This window comes from Brassica napus, chromosome A4 (assembly GCF_020379485.1).
Source record: "Brassica napus cultivar Da-Ae chromosome A4, Da-Ae, whole genome shotgun sequence".
NCBI lineage: Eukaryota > Viridiplantae > Streptophyta > Magnoliopsida > Brassicales > Brassicaceae > Brassica > Brassica napus.
Window position 1 is genome coordinate 1,839,651 of NC_063437.1, and position 21,018 is coordinate 1,860,668.

The following is a 21,018-nucleotide window of genomic DNA, read 5'->3' on the forward strand; positions in this document are numbered from 1 at the left end:
TGGAAATTGTGTGTAGATTTCAAGTTTCAAACAATTTGTACGATTATTCTATCAAATTATCTCATTTTTTTCTTTACATATATACATGACCGACCCTTAGATTTTGGAGGCCTTAGACGACTTTTATAAAAAATTCATTGAAAAATCAAATTTAAGAAAATTTGGGGACTTTTTTAAAAAAATTGAGGGCCTATGCTCATATAATTAGCGGCCCTGCATATATAATTACAACAAAATATTCCATGCCATAGTGAAGAAAATGGAAGTTGAGTTTCATTATTTAGGCATGGACATCCGGGTCCTCGGGTCGATTCTTGTCGGATCCGGTTCTTTCAGGTCTTGGAAATTTAGACCTATATAGGTATCTATAATTTTTTGGGTCGGTTCCGAATCAGGTCTTGTATGGTCTGGGTCAGTTCGGATCGGTTTGGATCCATAATTCTAATACTCGTAAAATATTAGTAATTTTCAGGTATATTTTGAATTCGGGTCGGTTCGGATATTTAGGATTCGAAAAGGATCCGAAATACCCGAACTAGACCCGAAAACTCAAAAAATACACGAAAACTCTAAAATACCCAAAATTTTATCCAAAATCAGACCCAAAAACCCAAAAGATACCTGTATACCGGAATTATATTTTCTGAAAATCTAAAATTTTATCCGAAACATGAAATTATACCCGAAAACCCAAACCTAAAACTTAAAAATATATCTAAAACACCAAAAATACCCAGTCACCCATATATACAGTAATTGTTTGGTACTTCGGATCAGTGGCGGACCCAGAAATATATTTTACCCGTGTCATAAATAAATTATTTATTAATTTTAATATATTTTAATAATAATTGTTTAAATTAATTTTTTTATTAAATATTGATTACATATAATATTGGATTGTCAAACTGTTAACTAAAAAAAATACAAATCTTCTGGTTAAAAAAAAAAAGAAAAATCTTCAATTTTGGCTTAGAAACCCACGTAAATATATAAAAACAATAACTAAAGTGAGCTGTGCAACCCAAATATTAATTTGGGTCCAAATAAAAATGTAGAAAACATATTGGGCTTTTGGCCTGTTACAAAAAGAAACAAATAAAATCAGAAAAGGGTGCAAACCAAGACTATCGAACTTGGGTTGCGGATTTAAGGGGTGTCAAAGAAAGAGATTTTTACCATCTGCGCTAAGATAGATAACTGTAAATGGCTTACAAAGACACTCTTTATTATTTAAGGGGTGTCAGCTGACACCCCTACTCTCCATGTAGGTCCGCCTCTGCTTCGGATATCCGATCGGATCCCAAGTTAGGACCCGGACCCGAACCGAGACCCGCAGATCCAAAAAAAAAGACCCAACAAGTACTTTTGCATGGACCAGGACCCGGATCCGGACCCCAACCTGTATTTTCGGGTTGGTTCCGGTCCGAGTCTTTGGATCTGGGTCAAATGCCATGCCTATGATCAATTATTCCTCCTGTGCCAAACCCCATCACTTTCTCCATCTTCAACAACCTGCTTCATGATCTCAGGTTGATTTGATCAGTAGTACTATAAGCTTACAACTATCTTCAACTAGACTTCAGCATGCACAAGAGCCTCGAAAGTATATTGGTTATTTAAATAATAAGCCACATGATTCATGGATAATGTGTAACAAGTGTGTTTGTATAATGTAGTTGAGAGTGAAGGAGAGTATATACACATAGAACTACAAGTCACAACAATTGTGTTAGCTCGAGATTGGAAGATCCCCATATGACCTGAGAACGGTGTTCTCATGGCGTCTGGGTATATTCAAATTTTTCAAATTCCAGAATCGCAAAAACAGTATTGTGAACAGGTAAGATCTAGAGATTCTCATTCATGCTAGTTAATCGAACTAATGCAGATCTAGAGAAGAGCCAAAAGATTACTCTCCGAAACAGAGGCGTGAGAGAGGGCTTCTTCACATCTTGATATTCATGAGATGGATTCGATCTCCGTCATCTTCTAGATTTGCTTGCTTTTGAAGGAAGGTTTCTGCCACTGGCGGGATGGTATGATTCTCTCTCTACGGGCAGCGAATAAGCCCATTAAGGCATAATTATGGTTTAGTCACTCTAATTGTTTTTTACCTTGATAAATAAATTATTACTCATTAAAGAAAATATGACTGTTGTAAGTTTGTAACGGATCAATTTCTTCTTTTTACTTATTTGACAAACGGAAATGTAGTTGTCACTCGCAAAAAAAAAAAAAATTGTACCAATTAGAAAAATAAGACCGTTACACGGTAATACAAAATACGACCGTTACACAGTAATACAAAATATGACCGTTGTCATCAATGCCCTTTTTGTTTTCAAATCATAATCTATTTAACTCTCTGTCTTTCACTCTATATGATTTTCTCCATGGAGGAGGTTAAAGAAGAGAAACCGATAGGAACCAACAAGTGCAGAGAGAAGATGATTCATGTCTTCACCGTGCGCAACTCAAAAACATATTCGTCTGAAACTCTTCGCCACGGAGATACCGCTTGCTAACCCGCTCTCTCCCCTCTCGTCATCGCCACGGTTCTGTTTTCTGGTACCAACCATCTCTTACTCCTATTTCGATTTTGAAATTAGATCGTGTTTCTTCATCGATTTAATTGAACTCGATCTCTTTGTATGCGTTTCTGGTTGTTGACTGGTAGTAGTAGGAAGAGAGCAAGTTAAAGAACTAAGGACGAAGCTACAATGATATGTGTTCAGAGAGAGAGAGAGCAACATTTGTTTCTGGCTTGTCTCCAAGTCCCTGGTGATTGGTGATGGTGATTGGTGAGAGTCTTCCTTAATTTCTTTATAATTACTGTTGTTTATTCTCGAGCAAAGCTTTGCGGAATGTATTACAGAGAGGAGCTTAATCTCTTTTTTTTTTTTTTTTTTTTTTTTTTGGAGCTTAATCTCTCTTCGCTTTATCTCAGAACCTTTCGATACGAGGAAAGCATCTCTGTCAAAGAAAGATGATGAAGTTTCTTCGAGATTGAAGTCTTGGCCCAAGAAGATATAAAGACTTTGGAAAACGTCACACAGGTTGTTTCTTTTCTTTTATGATAACTGTTTTTCTTTCACTTTTTATTTTCGGATGTTTAAATTAAAATCTAAATATTTTCACTAGTAAAGGTATGATTAGCCATAAAAAATATTTTCAGATTTAACACTAAATTATAAATATTATCACAAATAATGGTATTAATAACCGTACAAAACATTTGACCCATTTTGCACATTTTGGATTTAACTAAAGCTATTAATAACAAAATATTTTCATTTTGGAAAAAAATCTTGAAAAAAAAAACAAGCTAAAACATCTTGTCACTTATGCTAATTTTTGAAGTTTTTCATATTTGAAGTAAACTAGAAAATAAAAGTATTATTACTAACCATACAAAATATTTTCAGATATAACACTAAATTTTAAATATTTTCACTGTGGAAACCGAAATTCCCACTGTCGATTTCCGTTTAAATTAGAAAAGTAGGAGAACCCTAGTTTTCCAGAGATCCCGGATATCTGCTAATATCACACGCCAAGCAATCAGAACACGAAACGAGAACAATAATAAAATAAGAAATCGAAAAAGAGAACAATAACAAATTGTCTGAACACGACCACCAAAACCTTGAACCCCGTTCGTCGATTGGCCCCGACGAACACTCCAGCCGTCTTAAACAAACGCAACTCGATCACTCTTTTCATCTTCAAACGTCCAACGCAAGGACGAAAGCGCGCTACAACAAAAATCCGAAATTTTGGTTTAGCACTTCCAGTTGGCTTAAAAATTGTCTCTGAGAAGATGCTCGATTCATACCATACAAGTCGTATAAGCCGAGAACCTATCGCGGACTTTAAATCGGTACGAATCAGGAAGAAATCGCAACAGGAAAAACGATAGCCGGCTAGTCACCGCACAAACCTTAAACCAAAAGTAAACCTAGGTCTTGCCCTAAACCCATCGTATTGGTCTCAGGCATCTCAAGACATGATATCTAAATGATACGAGATCCTAAATCATGTCTCTCTGTTCAGATCTCAACGTTCCCGAAAATCGTAAGAATAAGTAATTTTTACGAAAAGTCACGAAAGAACCGACAGATTGAACGTCTCAACGGAGTTAAATATGAGACGACAACTCATATTTAATTCGAACTTACTCAAAACAATTCGAAATAAAATATTCATCATATATATAAAAACCGCTTACGCGGTAGGGATTCAAAGCCACCAACGGCCAGTCCCGGTAAAAAAATAAAACGGCCAAAACAGGCCCATACAATCTCTCGAAATAAAGGCCACATGCGGCCACAAACGTAGAACAGATAAACAAACACCTCCCTCTCAATGATCACTCCACCTCTCAAGACCCAAAGTAAAAGTCCCCAGACAACGAAGCGCCGAACGCATCCGCAGGACGATCCACTTCCTCGCCACCATCGGGAAACCCGGTCGCGACCTCTTCAGTATCAGGGGAAACCAGGATGGAATCCCAGAATTCTTGGATCCTCCCGTCGATCGATGTAATGAGCGCCTCAGCGTGAGCATGTTCGTTCATGCCGTTCTTCATCAAACTCATTTCCTTCTCGAAAACGTAGTCGTCGGCTCGCATCCTCCAAAGACTTCTGACTGAACCACAACACTCACAAAAATCGCCCACCGAGATAAAGGCGTCCTTGAGGTTCCCATACTCCACCTGGAACTGAGAGGCACGAGTCTTCATCACCTCGACGATTTCCCTCTTGCCTTTCCTTTCCGCCTTGCGGATAGCCCTCGCATGATCACGAGCAAGTTGCGCATCTCGCTCCAACATCTCGCCTTGCACGCGAGCGAGATCTCGTTCCGCTTTCTCCGCTTTAAAGCGATAGACCATGGCTTCCCTACGGATCGCCTCAATGGCCGAGCCAAGCAAGTTAAGGCCCTGCGAAACCGATTAACACGTTACAAGCGGAAAAAAAAACACCTAGGCAATCGCCAAAATTTTTGAAAAAATCTAACCCCGTTGATAATGCGAGACCCTTCCGCGACGACTTTCGGCCTCTCTGATTCATTCATAGGCGGAGGAGCATCGAAGCCGGAGAGAAGACCAGCGAAGAAATCATCAAAGTCCAGAATAAGAACCTCGCTAGTACCGTTTCCGTCGCCGTAAGCAAGGTCTGGATCCCATCCCGGAAGCATAGAATCGTCTATCGAAAACTCGATGTCACCAAGATCAATATCCTTCCCCTTGGAAGAGTTCCACCCCGTCGCAACAGTGGGGGCAGCATCGGGACTCCGATCATCGGGCTCGGAGTCGCTCCCCGTTTCCACAGGACCTGAACGCACAAACCTCAACGCCTTCCGAACTCGCTTCAAAATAAAAGAAATCCAGAAAAACGGATCGTTCTTGAGAAGATCCCTCACTTCGATGATATCCTCGGGGAACAGAGCAAGCGGGTTGATGAAGGGACGATCATTCGGTAACCTCCAGAACAATGGGATACAACTCTCTTCGACAGACGCAGCGTCTATACGAACAAAGAAGAAAAACTTTTTCCACGAGTTTAAGTTGGAGATGAACCACCAACATAAAGTTCCGAGGGACCAGCCTATACTTGTCTGTATCCTTGACGAGCTGTAGCCTCAAAAGTGCTTCAAAGTGATCGACGGAAAGGGAGAGACCATGCTCGTAGCTCAGGATCGGGATTCCAATGAGATGCTGAATGGCAAGGGGATTCAGCTGGCTTATCGCCACCTCGAAACGGTCCAACACGCGGACAATGATTTTGGGAATTGGGAACCACAAGCGACAATGCACTACAAACGCTTCGTAAGTAAAGTAATCCTCTGGGGGGCTATTAGCGCGCTCCCCTCGATGGGGAACCCGGAATTCCAGCGTGTCTGGAATATGGTAGAACGACCGCATGATCTCGAGAAACTCATTGGTACTCCTGCTTGGAGCCCCTTCCTCGACTGCACGATGGGTCAGGACCGGAACGACTTCTCTTTGGGAGAAGTGATCGAACCGTAATGCGCAACCCACCATGCTTCATTCTCGGCGGGATCTACCAAGTGAGGCACAAACTCTATCTTCAGAACAAGGAGCTCCTCATGAGCGCTTGCAGACAAAGACCCTTTCCTTGAAATCTTTTCCTCTCTATCATTTTCTTCTAGTTTCCCAAAAGAGGATTATAAAATATTGAGTAAGAAAAAGATTTCAAGGAAAGGGTCTTCGTCCGCAAGCGCTCTCATGAGCTCATTGTTCAGAAGATAGAGTTTGTGCCTCACTCGGTAGATCCCGCAGAGAATGAAGCATGGTGGGTTGCGCATTACGGTTCGATCACTGCTCCCAAAGAGAAGTCGTTCCCGGTCCTGACCCATCGTGCAATCGAGAAGGGGCTCCAAGCAGGAGTACCGATGAGTTTCTCGAGATCATGCGGTCATTCTACCATATTCCGGACACGGTGGAATTGCGAGTTCCCCATCGAGGGGAGCGCACTAATAGTGCGTTGGGACTAGCCCCCCGGAGGGTTACTTTACTTGCGACGAAGCGTTCGTAGTGCGTTGTCGCTTGTGGTTCCCGATTCTCAAAATCATCGTCCGCGTGTTGGACTGTTTCGAGGTGGCGATAAGCCAGCTGAATCCCCTTGTCATTCAGCATCTCATTAGAATCCTGATCCTGAGCTACGAGCATGGTCTCTCCCTTTCTGTCGATCACTTTGAAACACTTTTGAGGCTACAGCTCGTCAAGGATACGGACAAGTATAGACTGGTCCCTCGGAGCTTTATGTCCGGTGGTTAAGAGGTTCATCTCCAACTTCAACTCGTGGAAGAAGTTTTTTTTCTTTATTCGTATAGACGCTGCGTCTGTCGAAGAGAGTTGTATCCCGCTGTTCTGGAGGTTGCCGAATGACTGTCCCTTCATCAACCCGCTTGCTCTGTTCCCCGAGGATATCATCGAAGTGAGTGATCTTCTCAGGAATGGTCCGTTTTTCTGGACTTCTTTTACGCCGAAGCGAGTTCGGAAGGCCTCGCTTCGGAAGGCATTGAGGTTTGTGCGTCCAGGTCCTGTGGAAACGGGGAGCGACTTTGAGCCCGATGATCAGAGTCCCAACGCTGCTCCCACTGTTACTACGGGGTGGAACTCTTCGAAGGGGAAGGATGGTGACATAGAGTTTTCGATGGACGATTATATGCTTCCGCGATGGGATCCAGACCTTGCTTACGGCTTCGATGTTCCTCCGCCTATGAATGAATCAGGGAGGCCGAAAGTCGTCGCGGAAGGGTCTCGCATTATCAAGGGGTTATATTTTTTTTGAAAATTTTGGCGATTGCCTAGGTGTTTCTTTTTCCGCTTGTAACGTGTTAATCAGTTTCGTAAGGTCTTAACTTGGTTGGCTCGGCCATTGATCCATAGTCGGGAAGACATGGTCTATCTCTTTAAAGCGGAGAAAGCAGAACGAGATCTCGCTCGCGTGCAAGGCGAGATGTTGGAGCGAGATGCACAACTTGCTCGTGATCATGCGAGGGCTATCCGCAAGGCGGAAAGGAAGGGCAAGAGGGAGATCGTCGAGGTGATGAAGAATCGTGCCTCTCAGTTCCAGGTCGAGTATGGGAACCTCAAGGACGCATTTACCTCGGTGGGCGATTTCCGTGAGTGTAGTGGTTCGAGAAGTCTTTGGAGGACGCGAGCTGACGACTACGTTTTCGAGAAGGAAATGAGTTTGATGAAGAGCGGCATGAACGAACATGCTCACGCTGAGGCGCTCATTCCCTCGATCGACGCGAGGATCCAAGGATTCTGGATATTCCTTCCCAGTTTCCCTTGATACTGAAGAGGTCGCGACCTGGTTTCCCGATGGTGACGAGGAAGTGGATCGTCCTGCGGATGCGTTCGAGGAAGTATATCGTCCTGCGGATGCGTTCGGCATCCTCGTCCGCAAACGTTCACAAAGAGCTCCTTGTGCCGAAGGTAGAATTTGTGACTCATTCGGTAGACCCGGCCGAGAATGAGGCATGGTGGACTGCATGTTATGGTTCAATCACACCTCCCAAAGAGAATTGTCCGGGGACTTTTACTTTGGATCTGAGAGGGATGTGGCCGCAAGTGGCCTTTATTTCGAGAGATTGTATGAGCCTGTTTTGGCAGTTTTATCATTTTACCGGGACTGGCTGTTGATGGCTTTGAATCCCTACCGCTTTTGGAGAGTTCGGACGAGATTAGTGTATTTAGGCGAAGTTCGTGTTTGAAAATCCGCAAGTAAATAGTAATTTCTCATGCCTATAATCCGTTGGTAACTTCGGAGTCTTCATAATCTTTTCAGTTGCTTATTCTTATAGATAGTTCATTTGAAAAAAATTATTTTTTTCTCTCTATTCTTTTCTTCTTGATTCTCAAAAGAAAATACGAAATGTCGAGTAAGAAAATGACTGCAAAGAAAGGATCCTCGTCCGCAAACGTTCACGAAGAGCTCCTTGTGCCGAAGGTAGAATTTGTGCCTCATTCGGTAGACCCGGCCGAGAATGAGGCATGGTGGGTTGCGTGTTATGGTTCAATCACACCTCCCAAAGAGAAGTCGTTTCCTGGTCGAAGAAGACGCACCAAGTAGGAGTAAAAGCGAATTTCTCGAGATTCTCGAGACCATGCGGTCGTTCTATCAGATTTCGGATGTGGTGGAATTTCGGATTCCTCGTCAAGGAAAGTTCTGCGCTGCCGCTTGTAGTAGTCCCCAGAGGGTTACTTTACTTGTTACGAAGCATTCGTAGTGCGCTGCCGCTTGTGGTTCCCGATTCTCGAGATTATCGTCTGCGTGTTGGATCGTTTTGAGTTGGCGATAAGTCAACTGAACCCTCTTCGGAGTTCGGACGAGATTAGTGTACCTCATCGGAGTTCTGATCCTGTCGACCATTTCGAAGCGCGGTTTTCAGGTTGAAGATCATTAAAAACCCGCTTGCTCCGTTTCCGGAGTATAGGCTGGTCCCTCGGAACTTCATGTCTTCATGTCAATGGTCAAGGGGTTTGTTTCCAACTTCAACTTATGGACGAACTTTTTCTTCTTTGTTCGTATAGACGTTGCGTCTGTCGAAAAGAGCTGTATCCCATTGTTCCGGAGGTTGCCGAATGATCGTCCCTTCATCAACCCGCTTGCTCTGTTTCCTGAGGATATAATCTTAGGAACAGTCCGTTTTCTAGACTTCCTTTACGCTGAAGGGAGTTTGAAACGCGTTGAGGTTTGCGCAACCCGGTCTTGCTTCGGTCGCGGAGACAGGAAGCGGCTCCGATCCCGATGCTGCTCCCACGGTTGCAACGGGGTTGAATTCTTCGAAGGGGAAAGATATTGATCTTGGCGACATAGAGTTTTCAGTGGACGATTATATGCTTCCTAAGTGGGATTTGGACCTTGCTTACGGCGATGGAAGCGGTACGAGCGAGGTCCCTATTCTAGACTTTGATGATTTCTTTGCTGGTCTACCCTCAGGCTTCGATGCTCCTCCGCCTACGAACGAATCGGGGAGGCCGAAAGTCGTCGCCGAAGGGTCTCGTATCAACAGGGTTAGTTCTCAAGAATTTTGGCGACTGTCTTTAAGTATACCTTTTTCCGCTTGTAACGTGTTAATTGGTTCTGCAGGGCCTGAACTTACTTGGCTCGGCCATTGAGGCGAGCCATAGAGAGGCCATGGTCTATCGCTTCAAAGCGGAGAAAGCGGAAAGGGATCTTGCTCGCATGCAAGGCGAGATTTTGGAGCGAGATGCACAACTCGCTCGTGATCATGCGAGGGATGTTCGTAAGGCGGAACGGAAGGGTAAGAGGGAGATCGTCGAGGTGATGAAGACTCGCGCCTCTCAATTCCAGATCGAGTACGAGAACCTCAAGAATGCTTTCACCTAGGTAGGCGATTACCGTGAGTGTCGCGGTTCGGTTGGGAGTCTTTGGAAAACGCAGGCGGATGACTACGTTTTTGAGAAGGAGATGAGGTTAATGGAGGGCGGCATGAAGGAACATGCTCACTCCCCCCGATCGATGGGATGATCCAAGGATTCTGGGATCTCATCCCGGTTTCTCCCGATACCGAAGAGGTCACGACCGAGTTTCCCGGTAATTGCGAGGATGCGTTTGGAGCTTCGTTGTCGGGAACTTTTACTTTGAACCTTGAGGGGTTGAGTGAACGTCCAGAGGGACGAGGTTGTTTATATATCTTGCGTTTGTGGCCGAGTATGGCTTTTATCGGTCTTTTTTCTGCAGAGTGTGGCTTTTATTTCGAGACATTGCATGAGCATGTTCTGGCTTTATCATTTACCGAGACTGGCCGTTGGTGGCTTCGAATCCCTACCGCTTACGCGGTCTTTATATATAATGGATGTTTATTTCGAATTGTTTTAAGTAGGTTTAAAGTAAACATGAGTTGCCGTCTCATATTTAATTTCATTGAGATGTTCAGTCTGTCGGTTCGTTCGTGATTTTCTCGCAAGAATAATTTATTTTTACGATTTTCGGGAACGTTGAGGTGTGAACAGAGAGACATAGTTTAGGATCTCGTATTGTTTAGATATCATGTCTTGAGATGTCTGAGACCAATGCGAGGGGTTTATGGCAAGACCTATGTTTACTCTTGGTTTAAGGTTTGTGCGGTGACTAGTCGGCTATCGATTTTCCTATTGCGATCGATTCTGATTCGTACCGATTTAAAGTCCGCGATAGGTTCTCGTCTTATATGACTTGTATGGTACGAATCGAGCATCTTTCCAGAGATAATTTTTAAGTCAACCAAAATTTCGGATTTTTTTTTGTAGCGCGCTTTCGTCCTTGTGTTGGACGTTCGAGGACCAAAGAGTGATCGAGTTGCGTTTGTTTAAAACGGCTGGCGTGTTCGTCGGGGCCAATCGACGAACTAGGTGTCGGGTTGTTATGGTCGCGTTTGGATAATTTGTTCGCATCGTCTCGAATTTTAACTTAGACGCAGTTGTTTCGAAGACTATACAAGTATTTTCGGTGCTGAAGAAAGATTGTTTTGCGATTTTGGGCCGGATTAGGCCGCTTGACAAGTGTCTTAACGTGTATAGATTTTCTAAGCGTGTCCTGAGACTTTCAAATGTTTTCAAAATCTATGAAAAACTCGGTTACAATGGTGCATCCTTTTTTAATGTGCGAGTATACGTACCTGTGCGAGTATACGTACCCACTCCACTCCCCCCCCCCTTTTTTGGAGAGGGGGACGAGCTGCCTACGTACCCCTTCTGAGGATCAAGCTATAGTTCTGTTTTATGCCGCGAGTGTTCTTACTCGGCGGTTGTCGCTCGGCGGTTGTCGCTCGGCGGTTGTCGCCGTGACCACCTTGATCGTGGTGACCGTGGCTGGGTTAGCATTTCATCCGAGCGTTCGGTGGTGTCGGCTTCGGAGTCGTGTTAAATTTTGACGTTTGAAGCGTTCACGTCAATAGAAGTTGTTTGAAGTGTTTTCCGCCGAAGTTTGAGTTATCTTCGTGCGCTTGCGATTTGCTGTTGCGGAAGTTGCGATTTGCCTTAACTTATGCTCCGCGAGGAAACATAGTCATGACTGTTTTTGACATCTCCAGATGGCCACGACTCCGTTCTGAGTTGGAAATTTGTTAGAAGTAATACTTTAAAGAATTCAGAAACCAGAAACTTAGAGAAAGAAGAAGAGATGATGAAATTGTGTATTCTCTTTCAAGCTCCAAACTTCTCTCTTGATAGTCAAAAGATCGTAATGCTCAGGAGAGATCCCATCCCATCTCTCCCACAATCAAGTTCCGTTAACAAAGATTTTGGAAGCCGTTTAGAAAATTCAGCCGCAAGCTTTGACTTCTTCTATTTCTTATAAAACATTTTCTTATCAAAACAATTAACTTAAACGATGAAAACAAAGCTTGAAACGACAAAGCCCAATTTCATAATTAATAAATCCCAATAGTAGAAACATACCCAACAATCCCCCACATGTTTCGAGAACAAAAAATTAAAAAGAAACGTTGATGTCTTTTTACAGACTTGAATCAACAAAATAATTTGAGAGTTTCGCAAATGCTATACAAAGCGTTCTTTAAACTTATTCTTTCAACCCTGCGTCATAAGTGTTCTAGTGAGTTAATCCACAACTCATCTAGTTAATTTGACGCCGAGGTGGTATGTTGACGGGACGGCTTCTTGCATGGCGTTGAGCTATGGGGTTCCCATGATCATGTTGTAGATAGCAGGATGATCGACCACCGCGAACTCGACGATTTTCATGATTTCCTTTGCCATGACTGGATCGATCCGAGAGTCATCGATACTTCCCCCGAAAAACCAGTCATGGCCAGGGAGATCACAAAAATCGTCGATTTTGCGGTGGTCGATAATTCTGCCATCTACAATGTGATCATGGGAACCCCATGGCTCAACGCCATGAAAACCGTTCCATCTACATACCACCTCGGCTTCAAATTCCCGACCCAGAGAGGAGTCGCAGCAACCTTGGGTTGTCAAAAATAGTCGCGGCTTTGCTTCCTCGTGGAGCATAAGTTAAGGCAAATCGCGACTTCCGCAATGGCAACACGCAAGCGCACGAAGTTAGCTCAACCTTCGGCCGAAAACACTTCATATAAGGACGCGAACGCTTCGAACATCAAAACTCAGCACGATTCCGAAGTCGACACTACGACTCAACCGGAAAACCCGGACAAAAACATTGATCCTGCCACGGTCACCACGATCAAGGCGGTCAGTACGGCGACAACCGCTGAGTAAGAATACTCGCGGCATAAAAACAGAACTACGAGATGGCTTGATCCTCGAAAGAGGTAGGCAGCTCGTCAAAAGACGAGTTCAGCTATCCCCCTCTCTAAAAAGGGGGGGGGGGAAGAATGGGTACGTATACTCGTATACTCCCACGTTTGAAGAGATGCACATCATTGTAATCGAGTTTGTTAAAAAAAACAACTTTAGTATCATACCCATTTTTTCTTTTATTGAACATTTACGCTCCAATTAACGCAAAAAGTCTCAGGACACGCTTAAAAAGTCTACAAACATTAGACTCTTGTCAGCGATCTTATCCGGCCCAAATCCCAAAGCAATCATTCTTCAGCACCTAAAATATATGTATAGTCTTCAAAGCAACTGCGAGATGTCGCCAAGTTAAAATTCAACACTCTGCAAACAATTGTCCGAACACGACCATAAAAACCCTACAAATATTTACACCCCATTTGTCGATTGGTCCCAACGAACACGCCAGCCGTCTTAAACAATCGCTACCCGATCACTCTCTTTATCCTCGAACACCCAACACAACAATAAAAGCGCGCTACCAAAAAAAAATCCGAAATTTTGGTCTTGCATTTCCAGTTGGCTTAAAAATTATCTCTGGAAAGATGCTCGATTCGTGCCACACAAGTCATATAAGCCGAGAATCGCGGACTTTAAATCGGTACAAGGCAGTTAGAAATCACAACAGGAAAATCGATAGCCGGTTAGTCACCGCACAAACCTAAAATCGAGAGTAAACCTAGGTCTTGCCCTAAACCCATCACATTGGTCTCTAACATCTCAAGAATATGATATTTAAAAAATGATACGAGATCCTAAAACATGTCTCTCCGTTCATATCTTAATGTTCCCAAAAATTCGTAAGAAGAAATAACTTTTACGAAAACTCACATCTCGAGCAAACCAACAGACTGAACGTCTCAACGGAATTAAATATGAGATGACAACTTACGTTTCAAACCCACTCGAAACATGTAATAAAAAATTAGTATATCTTCTATCATATTTGTTTAATTTTAAACTATTAAAATAAATTAAACAACCACAATAATCATATAATAAAAAATTAGACTTTTTGTATATGTTATATTTTAAATTTTTAAAAATGACTATAAATTACTAAAACTGTTAAAAATCTCACATTCAAATTTTGTGATCCATGGTTCAATTATATATGTAACAGTTAGTGTCTTTTAATTATTCAGTATATATTTATTATTTCAGAATATGTAATAACATATAATATATAAAATTATTTTTATATATAATGTTCATTCTTTTAATTATTCAGTATATATTTATTATTTCAGAATATGTAATAACATATAATATATAAAATTATTTTTATATATAATGTTCATTCCGCGCAAGGCGCAAGGCGCGGATTTTTACCTAGTCTATATATCTATATATCTAATCTATTAATTGAGGGTTCTATTTGAATTCTACCATGGCATGTTTTTAATTTGGACTTATTAAATATGTTGTGACTAATATAAAACACATTACTTATACAGTTTTATATGGTAACTGGTATATTTAAATTAAACCAATTATGGTTTGGATTAATATTTGAGTAACAAACCAGCTTTTTAAATCCGAAACAAACAAATACCGTTTGGATTCATTTGAAAGAAATCAATCGAACTTATTAAAATCTCATCTAATAGATAGATTAGGGGATAGTTATTGTTGTCTCCACGTTTGGTTACTTATCAGTCTGATCAACTTCCAAAGATGGATTATGAACTCAAAAATCAATATCTAAAAATTGTTAAATGTTTGATTTGTGGTTTATTTTTGTATGAACACCATCTCATATGTAGTAGTTTAGATTACAACATAACATCGACTTCTTCTTCTTAAATGTGTCGCATATTTTATACCCAAATCTCTATTTTATACCCAAACACAACATCAACGTGTTATTCCCATGCTATAAAATACAGATTTCAACAATATTATTTTATATAGTTTTAGATAGATTTTAATGTATTCAAAATTCAAATCTATTATTTAAAATATAGAACATATCTTTGAAACAAATATATCCATAAATCTGTGCATTTAATATATTTTTAAATTATCACCTTTCGTTGAAACCAAACATTTGATATTAATAAAAATATCGAAGATAATATATTAAAATATTTTAAATTTATGCTTCGGTATTCCCTAATTTTGATGATATTTTATATTTTTAAAATTTAGTGGTTCCGAAAATCAAAACCAAATGAAGACTACTACTATAACTTAATACATAACAAACATCATATATTCTTTATATAAATAACAATTAATCCGTGCACGCGCATGGATCACTATAAAAAAGTATAATTGCAAAGTTAGATGAACCGAACCAAAAACTAAAATAACAAAGTTCAAACCAAATTCAAATTTATAAATAACCAGATTATTACTATATTTTTTAAACTAAAAATCAAAATCCACAACTGAATTGGAATCAAAACAAAACCCAAAAAATACAATTTACCGCAAATCGAAGTTTATAAAATATCATAAAATCATAAAATAATTAACAAAAAAAAACATAAATTATAAATACCAATACAAGTAATCCCGCACAAAAGTGCGGGTTAGAATCTAGTATAAAATTATGTTCGCCTCCCTCCTGTGATGCCACGTCATCAAGTCGTGCGTTATGAGAGTGACACGTGTCCCATTTTATATTTGGGATCAAAATAAAACAAAAAGTTGTCAGGGATAATTGAACCCAGCACCTCCAGCACTAGTAATTTCTCTTAGAACCACTAGGCTAAAGTCATTTTTTATAAATATGTGGCCGCGAAAATACTTATTATCGTGTTGGCTGGAAGTTCATGCTTCTTCTGATTGTGGCCAGGGCCGGCACTGAACTGACGTCAAGATGAAGATCGTGAAGTTAAAAACTTTGCTCCAAACAGTTTTGCAATGTTTCCAACCTTTATAACTTGATGCATATAATATATATCAAAATACATTTTTTGTACACGCTTTTATTAGTTTTGCTTTTAAAAGAAGGTATTTGCAGTTATAAATGTTTGGTGCTAGTGAAATAATGGTTAAAAAACCTCTATACATATATCATTTTAAAATAACACTCAACTTCTATATATAGTCAATACATATATCCATGTTATATTCTAGACTAAATATTTTCTCTTTTAAAAATATAGAAAACCGTTTTTTTAGTCTACAAGCAAATGTTATAGAGCAAGTATGCATTATACAAAATAATATATATTTAAAATCCATACGCAAAAACATAAACGTTGATATAGACCTCTTTCTGACACATGCACACTCCACTATGAATAAGAATTAAAAAAAACCAGTATTGTTATCAAACTTTATCACAAATCCACATTTGTACATCTATAATTATGAGTTGGACAATTAGTTAATTTGATACAATACCAAAGTAAGAATAATCGAAAAACAACTATACCACCGCATACTAATAAGTAACACATAACAGATAACCAAATTCTTGAATCTTAAAACAAATTTCAACTCGAGCATTTAGTGAATATTAAATTAACTAATATTCTGCCCGTAGGGCGGGCCGACCCTAGTATATTATAATATTTAAGTCTTTGCTCTTTTTTAAAGGGGTCCACGTGTGCATTTTTGTGGACCCCACCTCTATAAATTTTTTTTTTGTTATTTATGATGATTGATTTCTGATTTTCGTTTTTTTATATGTTATATAATTTCTGTGGAAACGAAACGATAGAGCGAGACATAGATGGTGAAGACAGAGAAAATAGCCAGGGTAGAGAAGAAGAAGAAAGGATCACGATCCACTAATTTCACAGACCTACGACGATCAATTCCATGAAGCATAGAAATTTGTAGTCGAAGATCCATCCAGAGGAGGTCATGACTGCCACTTGCATCTTGCATGTGTCTGAATACACTTGCCGTATCCAATTTTATTTAAACATCCTTTTGTAAGTGAGTTTACCAAAAAGCATTAGGATGATGTTCTTTTTATACAGAATATTCGTTTTATATTTACCTCAATTTGGTTTCATCCCCTCTCAACTAGCTTAACGCTGTCCTTAGCTATAGAGGAGGAAACTAATCTACCCCCTAAAATATAATGCCAAGAAAAATACATAAAACAGAGCTTTTGTCTCTTTGGTACCACAAAGCTTTCTTGCCTAAATCGTCACTATCAACTATAAGAAGCTATTGTTTTCTTCTGCCTTCTTACTCAAATCTTGCTTCAAGTTTCGTCTCTTTGCAGTTTTGAGGAAAGTTGTGGAGACCAAAAACTCCAGAAGGAAGACATATATAATCATGAAGATGTGAAACACAAGTGATGGCAGCAGAGAAGTCAGGGAACCATTGGTGGACAAGGATATGGCTGAATCAAAGCCGAAGCAGCCGTGGATGGTTAATCTTAGCACCTTTGTTGTAGTTTGTGGTTCTTTAGCTTTTGGTTCTTGTGTAAGTGAATTTACATATCCATGGAAACTCAATAGCTTTGTTAGGCCATTGATTTTTTTTTTGGATTGAAATGTGTTTTGATGCAGCCGGGATACTCCTCACCTGCTCAGGCTGCAATTAGGAATGATCTTTTTCTGACTATAGCTGAGGTTATACATAATTCTTTTTAACTGAATCATCTATTGCCATTGAAGTTTTGCTTAGCCATCACCTCAAAATTTGCAGTTTTCACTCTTTGGTTCTTTACTGACTTTTGGTGCAATGATTGGTGCTATCACAAGTGGGCCTATACCTGATTTAGTTGGAAGAAAAGGTGTCAGGGAAAAAAATTGAAAGTTTCCATCAGAGTTGGCTTTGTGATAGTATATATGCCTATACTACTTGTGGATTTGTTGTATCCAGGCGATGAGAGTTTCTTCTGCTTTTTGTGTCGTCGGTTGGCTAGCAATCTTCTTTGCTAAGGCCTGACTCAAGATTCTAAACCAAAATGTATATGCTGGTATTCAATTTTTGCATAATGTATCTCTCTCTTTGTGTTAAATGGTGTCCTTATCAAAGGGAGTAGTGGCTCTGGATCTCGGAAGACTGGCAACGGGTTATGGAATGGGAGCATTCTCCTATGTGTTGAGCCCATCGAGGTAGTGGTTCTGTGGCATGCTTAAAACTTTTGGTCAAGTTTTTAGATGTTCCTAATTTGTAGTGTTGTCCTGTTTCAGTTGCTATCCATCTTAAATCAAGCTTGATTCTTATTTTGTTAATTACAGGCAGGTGCCAAAGCTTATATTTTTGCTGGTGGTGCAACTGCGGAGCACCTTGCTGCTGATATTGGAGATCTTGTGTTAATCAACTGTTTACTTAAACTGGACGTGATCCTAATCAGAAAGACGAGGAACTCTCGTAACAATTAGCTTTTTAATGATGAACACATACCCTCATATGGCTGTGATTTTCAGGAAGGCAATAGGCCATTAGAAGTTGCAGCTCTAAGAGAGAACAAAAAGATTGTGGAGACTCCTCCCATTGACAACAAAGTCTGAAACTGTTTCAGACTGGACATTTGTTGGAGTTCTACCTCACATAGAATCAAAAAAAGAACAGGAGGAAAACTCAATCAAGTCAAAATCCTTAGAGGCTGTGATTAAGAAAGACCTTCCTGAGGTACTTCATACTTTGAAGCTTGATCAAAATCCATCTCTCTTGCATGAAATTTTCTAAAGCACACTGTTATATATTTCCACAAAGCAAAATCAAAGGACATAGCAAGGTCGCTGTCACCTTCATTCGCCCCAGAGATCCTTGTGTGCAGTGTGGATGCTGCTTGGAACTCCAGCTCGAAACGTTGTGGGGTAAAAATCATAGGACAACTTAAAGCAGAATAAAAATGAAAATAAAATATTAACTAACTGTTACAATTTAGTTCTTTTGTAAAAATTATATATATTCATGAGACTTCATAATATTATCGTTATATTAATTTATGTAATTTGGAATAAGACACTTAAGTTTATTTATTTTTATTTCATTCTAAACACAATATATTTTAAGTTATACATAATATTAATAAAATAAATTTACATATCTAAGATAACAACCACCTAAATGCAAATAAGAAATTAATCAAATAAATACTTAAAATATAATTTTAAAAATAGTTTCAAATATAATTTCGATTTTCAAAAATAAATTTTGAAAAAAAGTTCAAATTGTTTTTTAAAAAAGTTCGAACTTGAAAAATATATTTTTTTTTTTACTTTTTATTTATTTAAATAATTATTTATTATGTATATAGAGAACAAGAGTATAAAAGTTTTTTGCCACTTAATGAAAAATATATTTTTGAAAATGTTCATTTAGTGGTAGTAAAATGAAAAATTGTAACATGAAAATGATAAACATGAAATTTCTCCATCAATTATTATAGTATATTTACTTTAGAAATATTTATATCAACACGGGAAAATCATCTAATAACTATATAAATAATAAAACATTCAATGGAGTTTTACACTATATAATTCAACCAAACGGTTTATTTATAAGTTTTAAATCAATTGGGCAAAGTTTGACCATTACACATAATTATATCACTAATGTACTAAAAAGATTATCATAGCAGTAACCAGTGACTGCAATGAGTGGAGATTTTTTCAACCGAATCAAGTGAATAGATAATGAACTTTTGTGTGTTATGTCATGGCTTGAACGATAACTGGTGAGATATTGATAGAATCCGATTCCAACGATGAATCTGGTGATCGCATTATTGTCTTTGTTAAAATAATAGTTTCAATAATTGAAGAAGCAAAGACGTTTTCCAAAAAGTTTTAGTGTTAGACAAAAGTAAAAGTGTGATACTTAACTAAATAGTTAACATTTTAATTATGATACATGTGATATCATCATAACCTTAACTGTTTTCTTAAGGCCTCCTTCCTAGACTAATTAATTGGCGGAGTCACAGGTTAACATCATCGTATGTCAATTTAAGTTCTGCTTGAAAAATAGTAATTTAAATCTTTACTAATATGCATGTATTATCTTTGGTTTCTAATTAGGTAAAGAGAAACACTATAGAGCACTATCTAAAAAAAACAAGTTATCAGAATAGACTCTTGACTTTTGTACCAGTTTTCAACTTTGTCCAAAAGATTATGTCATTTTTGAAAAACAGTGTAAAAGAATTCTTAGTAGTGAAGGAAGTTCACATAAAACAAATTAAGTGTATAAATGACTTTATGCTCAACTATATGTATATCATATGATTTTGAGCCATGTACAACATGGTTAAATATGCATATATTCGGTTATCTTGGGATATCTATTCGGGTTTAGATGCTATCCGTTTGGGTTTTGATATTCAATCTTCTTAATTCCATACCATTTGAGTATTTTGCTATTTTGGTTATGATTTTTTTTCAGGCCAGGTTCGGATTTGGATTCGGGTATCGGGTAAAAGTGTCCAGCCTTACAAGGAACAATGAAGTCTTCGTGCAAGGAGCAATGGAGCATCACGTGCTTGAAGTCAGGGCTGGCTTACACCATGGGGCAAGAAGGCATGGGCTCCGGAATCCAAAATTTTTTCCATAAATAATACTAAAAGGAAGTCCACTTTTTTTTTCAAAAAAAAATTAGATATAAGAGCATCTGCATCAGTGAATTCCATGGGGAGTTCACACAGTTTTTTTTTTAAAAAGTATTAAAATAAACAAAAGAAGTGAATTTGTGTTCATGGGGTCACTGCACTGAACCCGGATCATCACTGTAACGCGGGCTTCACGACACGTGCTGACCCACGATTAATCCGATTAATTAATTAATTTTTTTTTAAACAAAAATCAAACAAAAAATAATAAAAAAATACTTTGTGAACCCCTTCCATGGGGTTCACTAATGCTCTAACGCCCTAGAACTTTTAAATTTACTTATAAATATATGCAAAAAAGATATTAAAATTATTTTGCCAAATGGCTCATAGATTCATCGAGCCGCCCCTGCTTGAAGTTGGGTCTGACTCCTCCCATAAGCATAGGGTAAGCCCATCTCCTCAAGGTTACCAGGACGTAGTCCATGAACCCAGATAACGAGTTTTCCGGGTCCAACTCGGTCAGATCGAAGTGAGCTAAAGGGGTTTGATTCTCAAAAAAGACAATAACCACATCATTGTTCACAAAAACAGCTCTGTCATGAGTGGGTTTGGGTTCAGTGTTTTGATTCTTCGTATTCCTAGCATAGTCTTGTGGTGGTGGTTTGTAAATTCTTTTATGTGGATTCTCATTATTTGATTATTAATGATCAAT

General features: G+C 39.2%; 1 protein-coding gene across 8 annotated transcripts; it reads left to right on the forward strand.

Annotated features, from left to right (window-relative positions):
- The first annotated feature begins 16,406 nt into the window (after positions 1-16,406).
- On the forward strand, positions 16,407-20,538 carry LOC106445198 (sugar transporter ERD6-like 7). 8 transcript variants are annotated; one of them, XR_002664107.2, is made up of 7 exons: positions 16,427-16,719; positions 17,003-17,221; positions 17,308-17,370; positions 17,447-17,710; positions 17,780-17,859; positions 17,986-18,379; positions 18,464-18,732. XR_002664107.2 is itself a non-coding variant. In XM_022717908.2 (5 exons), exons 2-5 carry the CDS (start codon positions 17,135-17,137, stop codon positions 18,062-18,064), a joined length of 309 nt encoding a protein of 102 aa, XP_022573629.1. In that variant the 5' UTR covers positions 16,407-16,719; positions 17,003-17,134; the 3' UTR covers positions 18,065-18,379. The 8 variants fall into 8 exon arrangements, 1 of the variants encoding a protein (XP_022573629.1); XR_007339151.1 differs by adding an exon at positions 20,141-20,538 and having other exon boundaries at positions 16,430-16,719; positions 17,019-17,221; positions 17,447-17,859; positions 18,464-18,567; XR_001288411.3 differs by adding an exon at positions 20,141-20,538 and having other exon boundaries at positions 16,431-16,719; positions 17,447-17,859; positions 18,464-18,567.
- Positions 20,539-21,018: the final 480 nt, after the last annotated feature.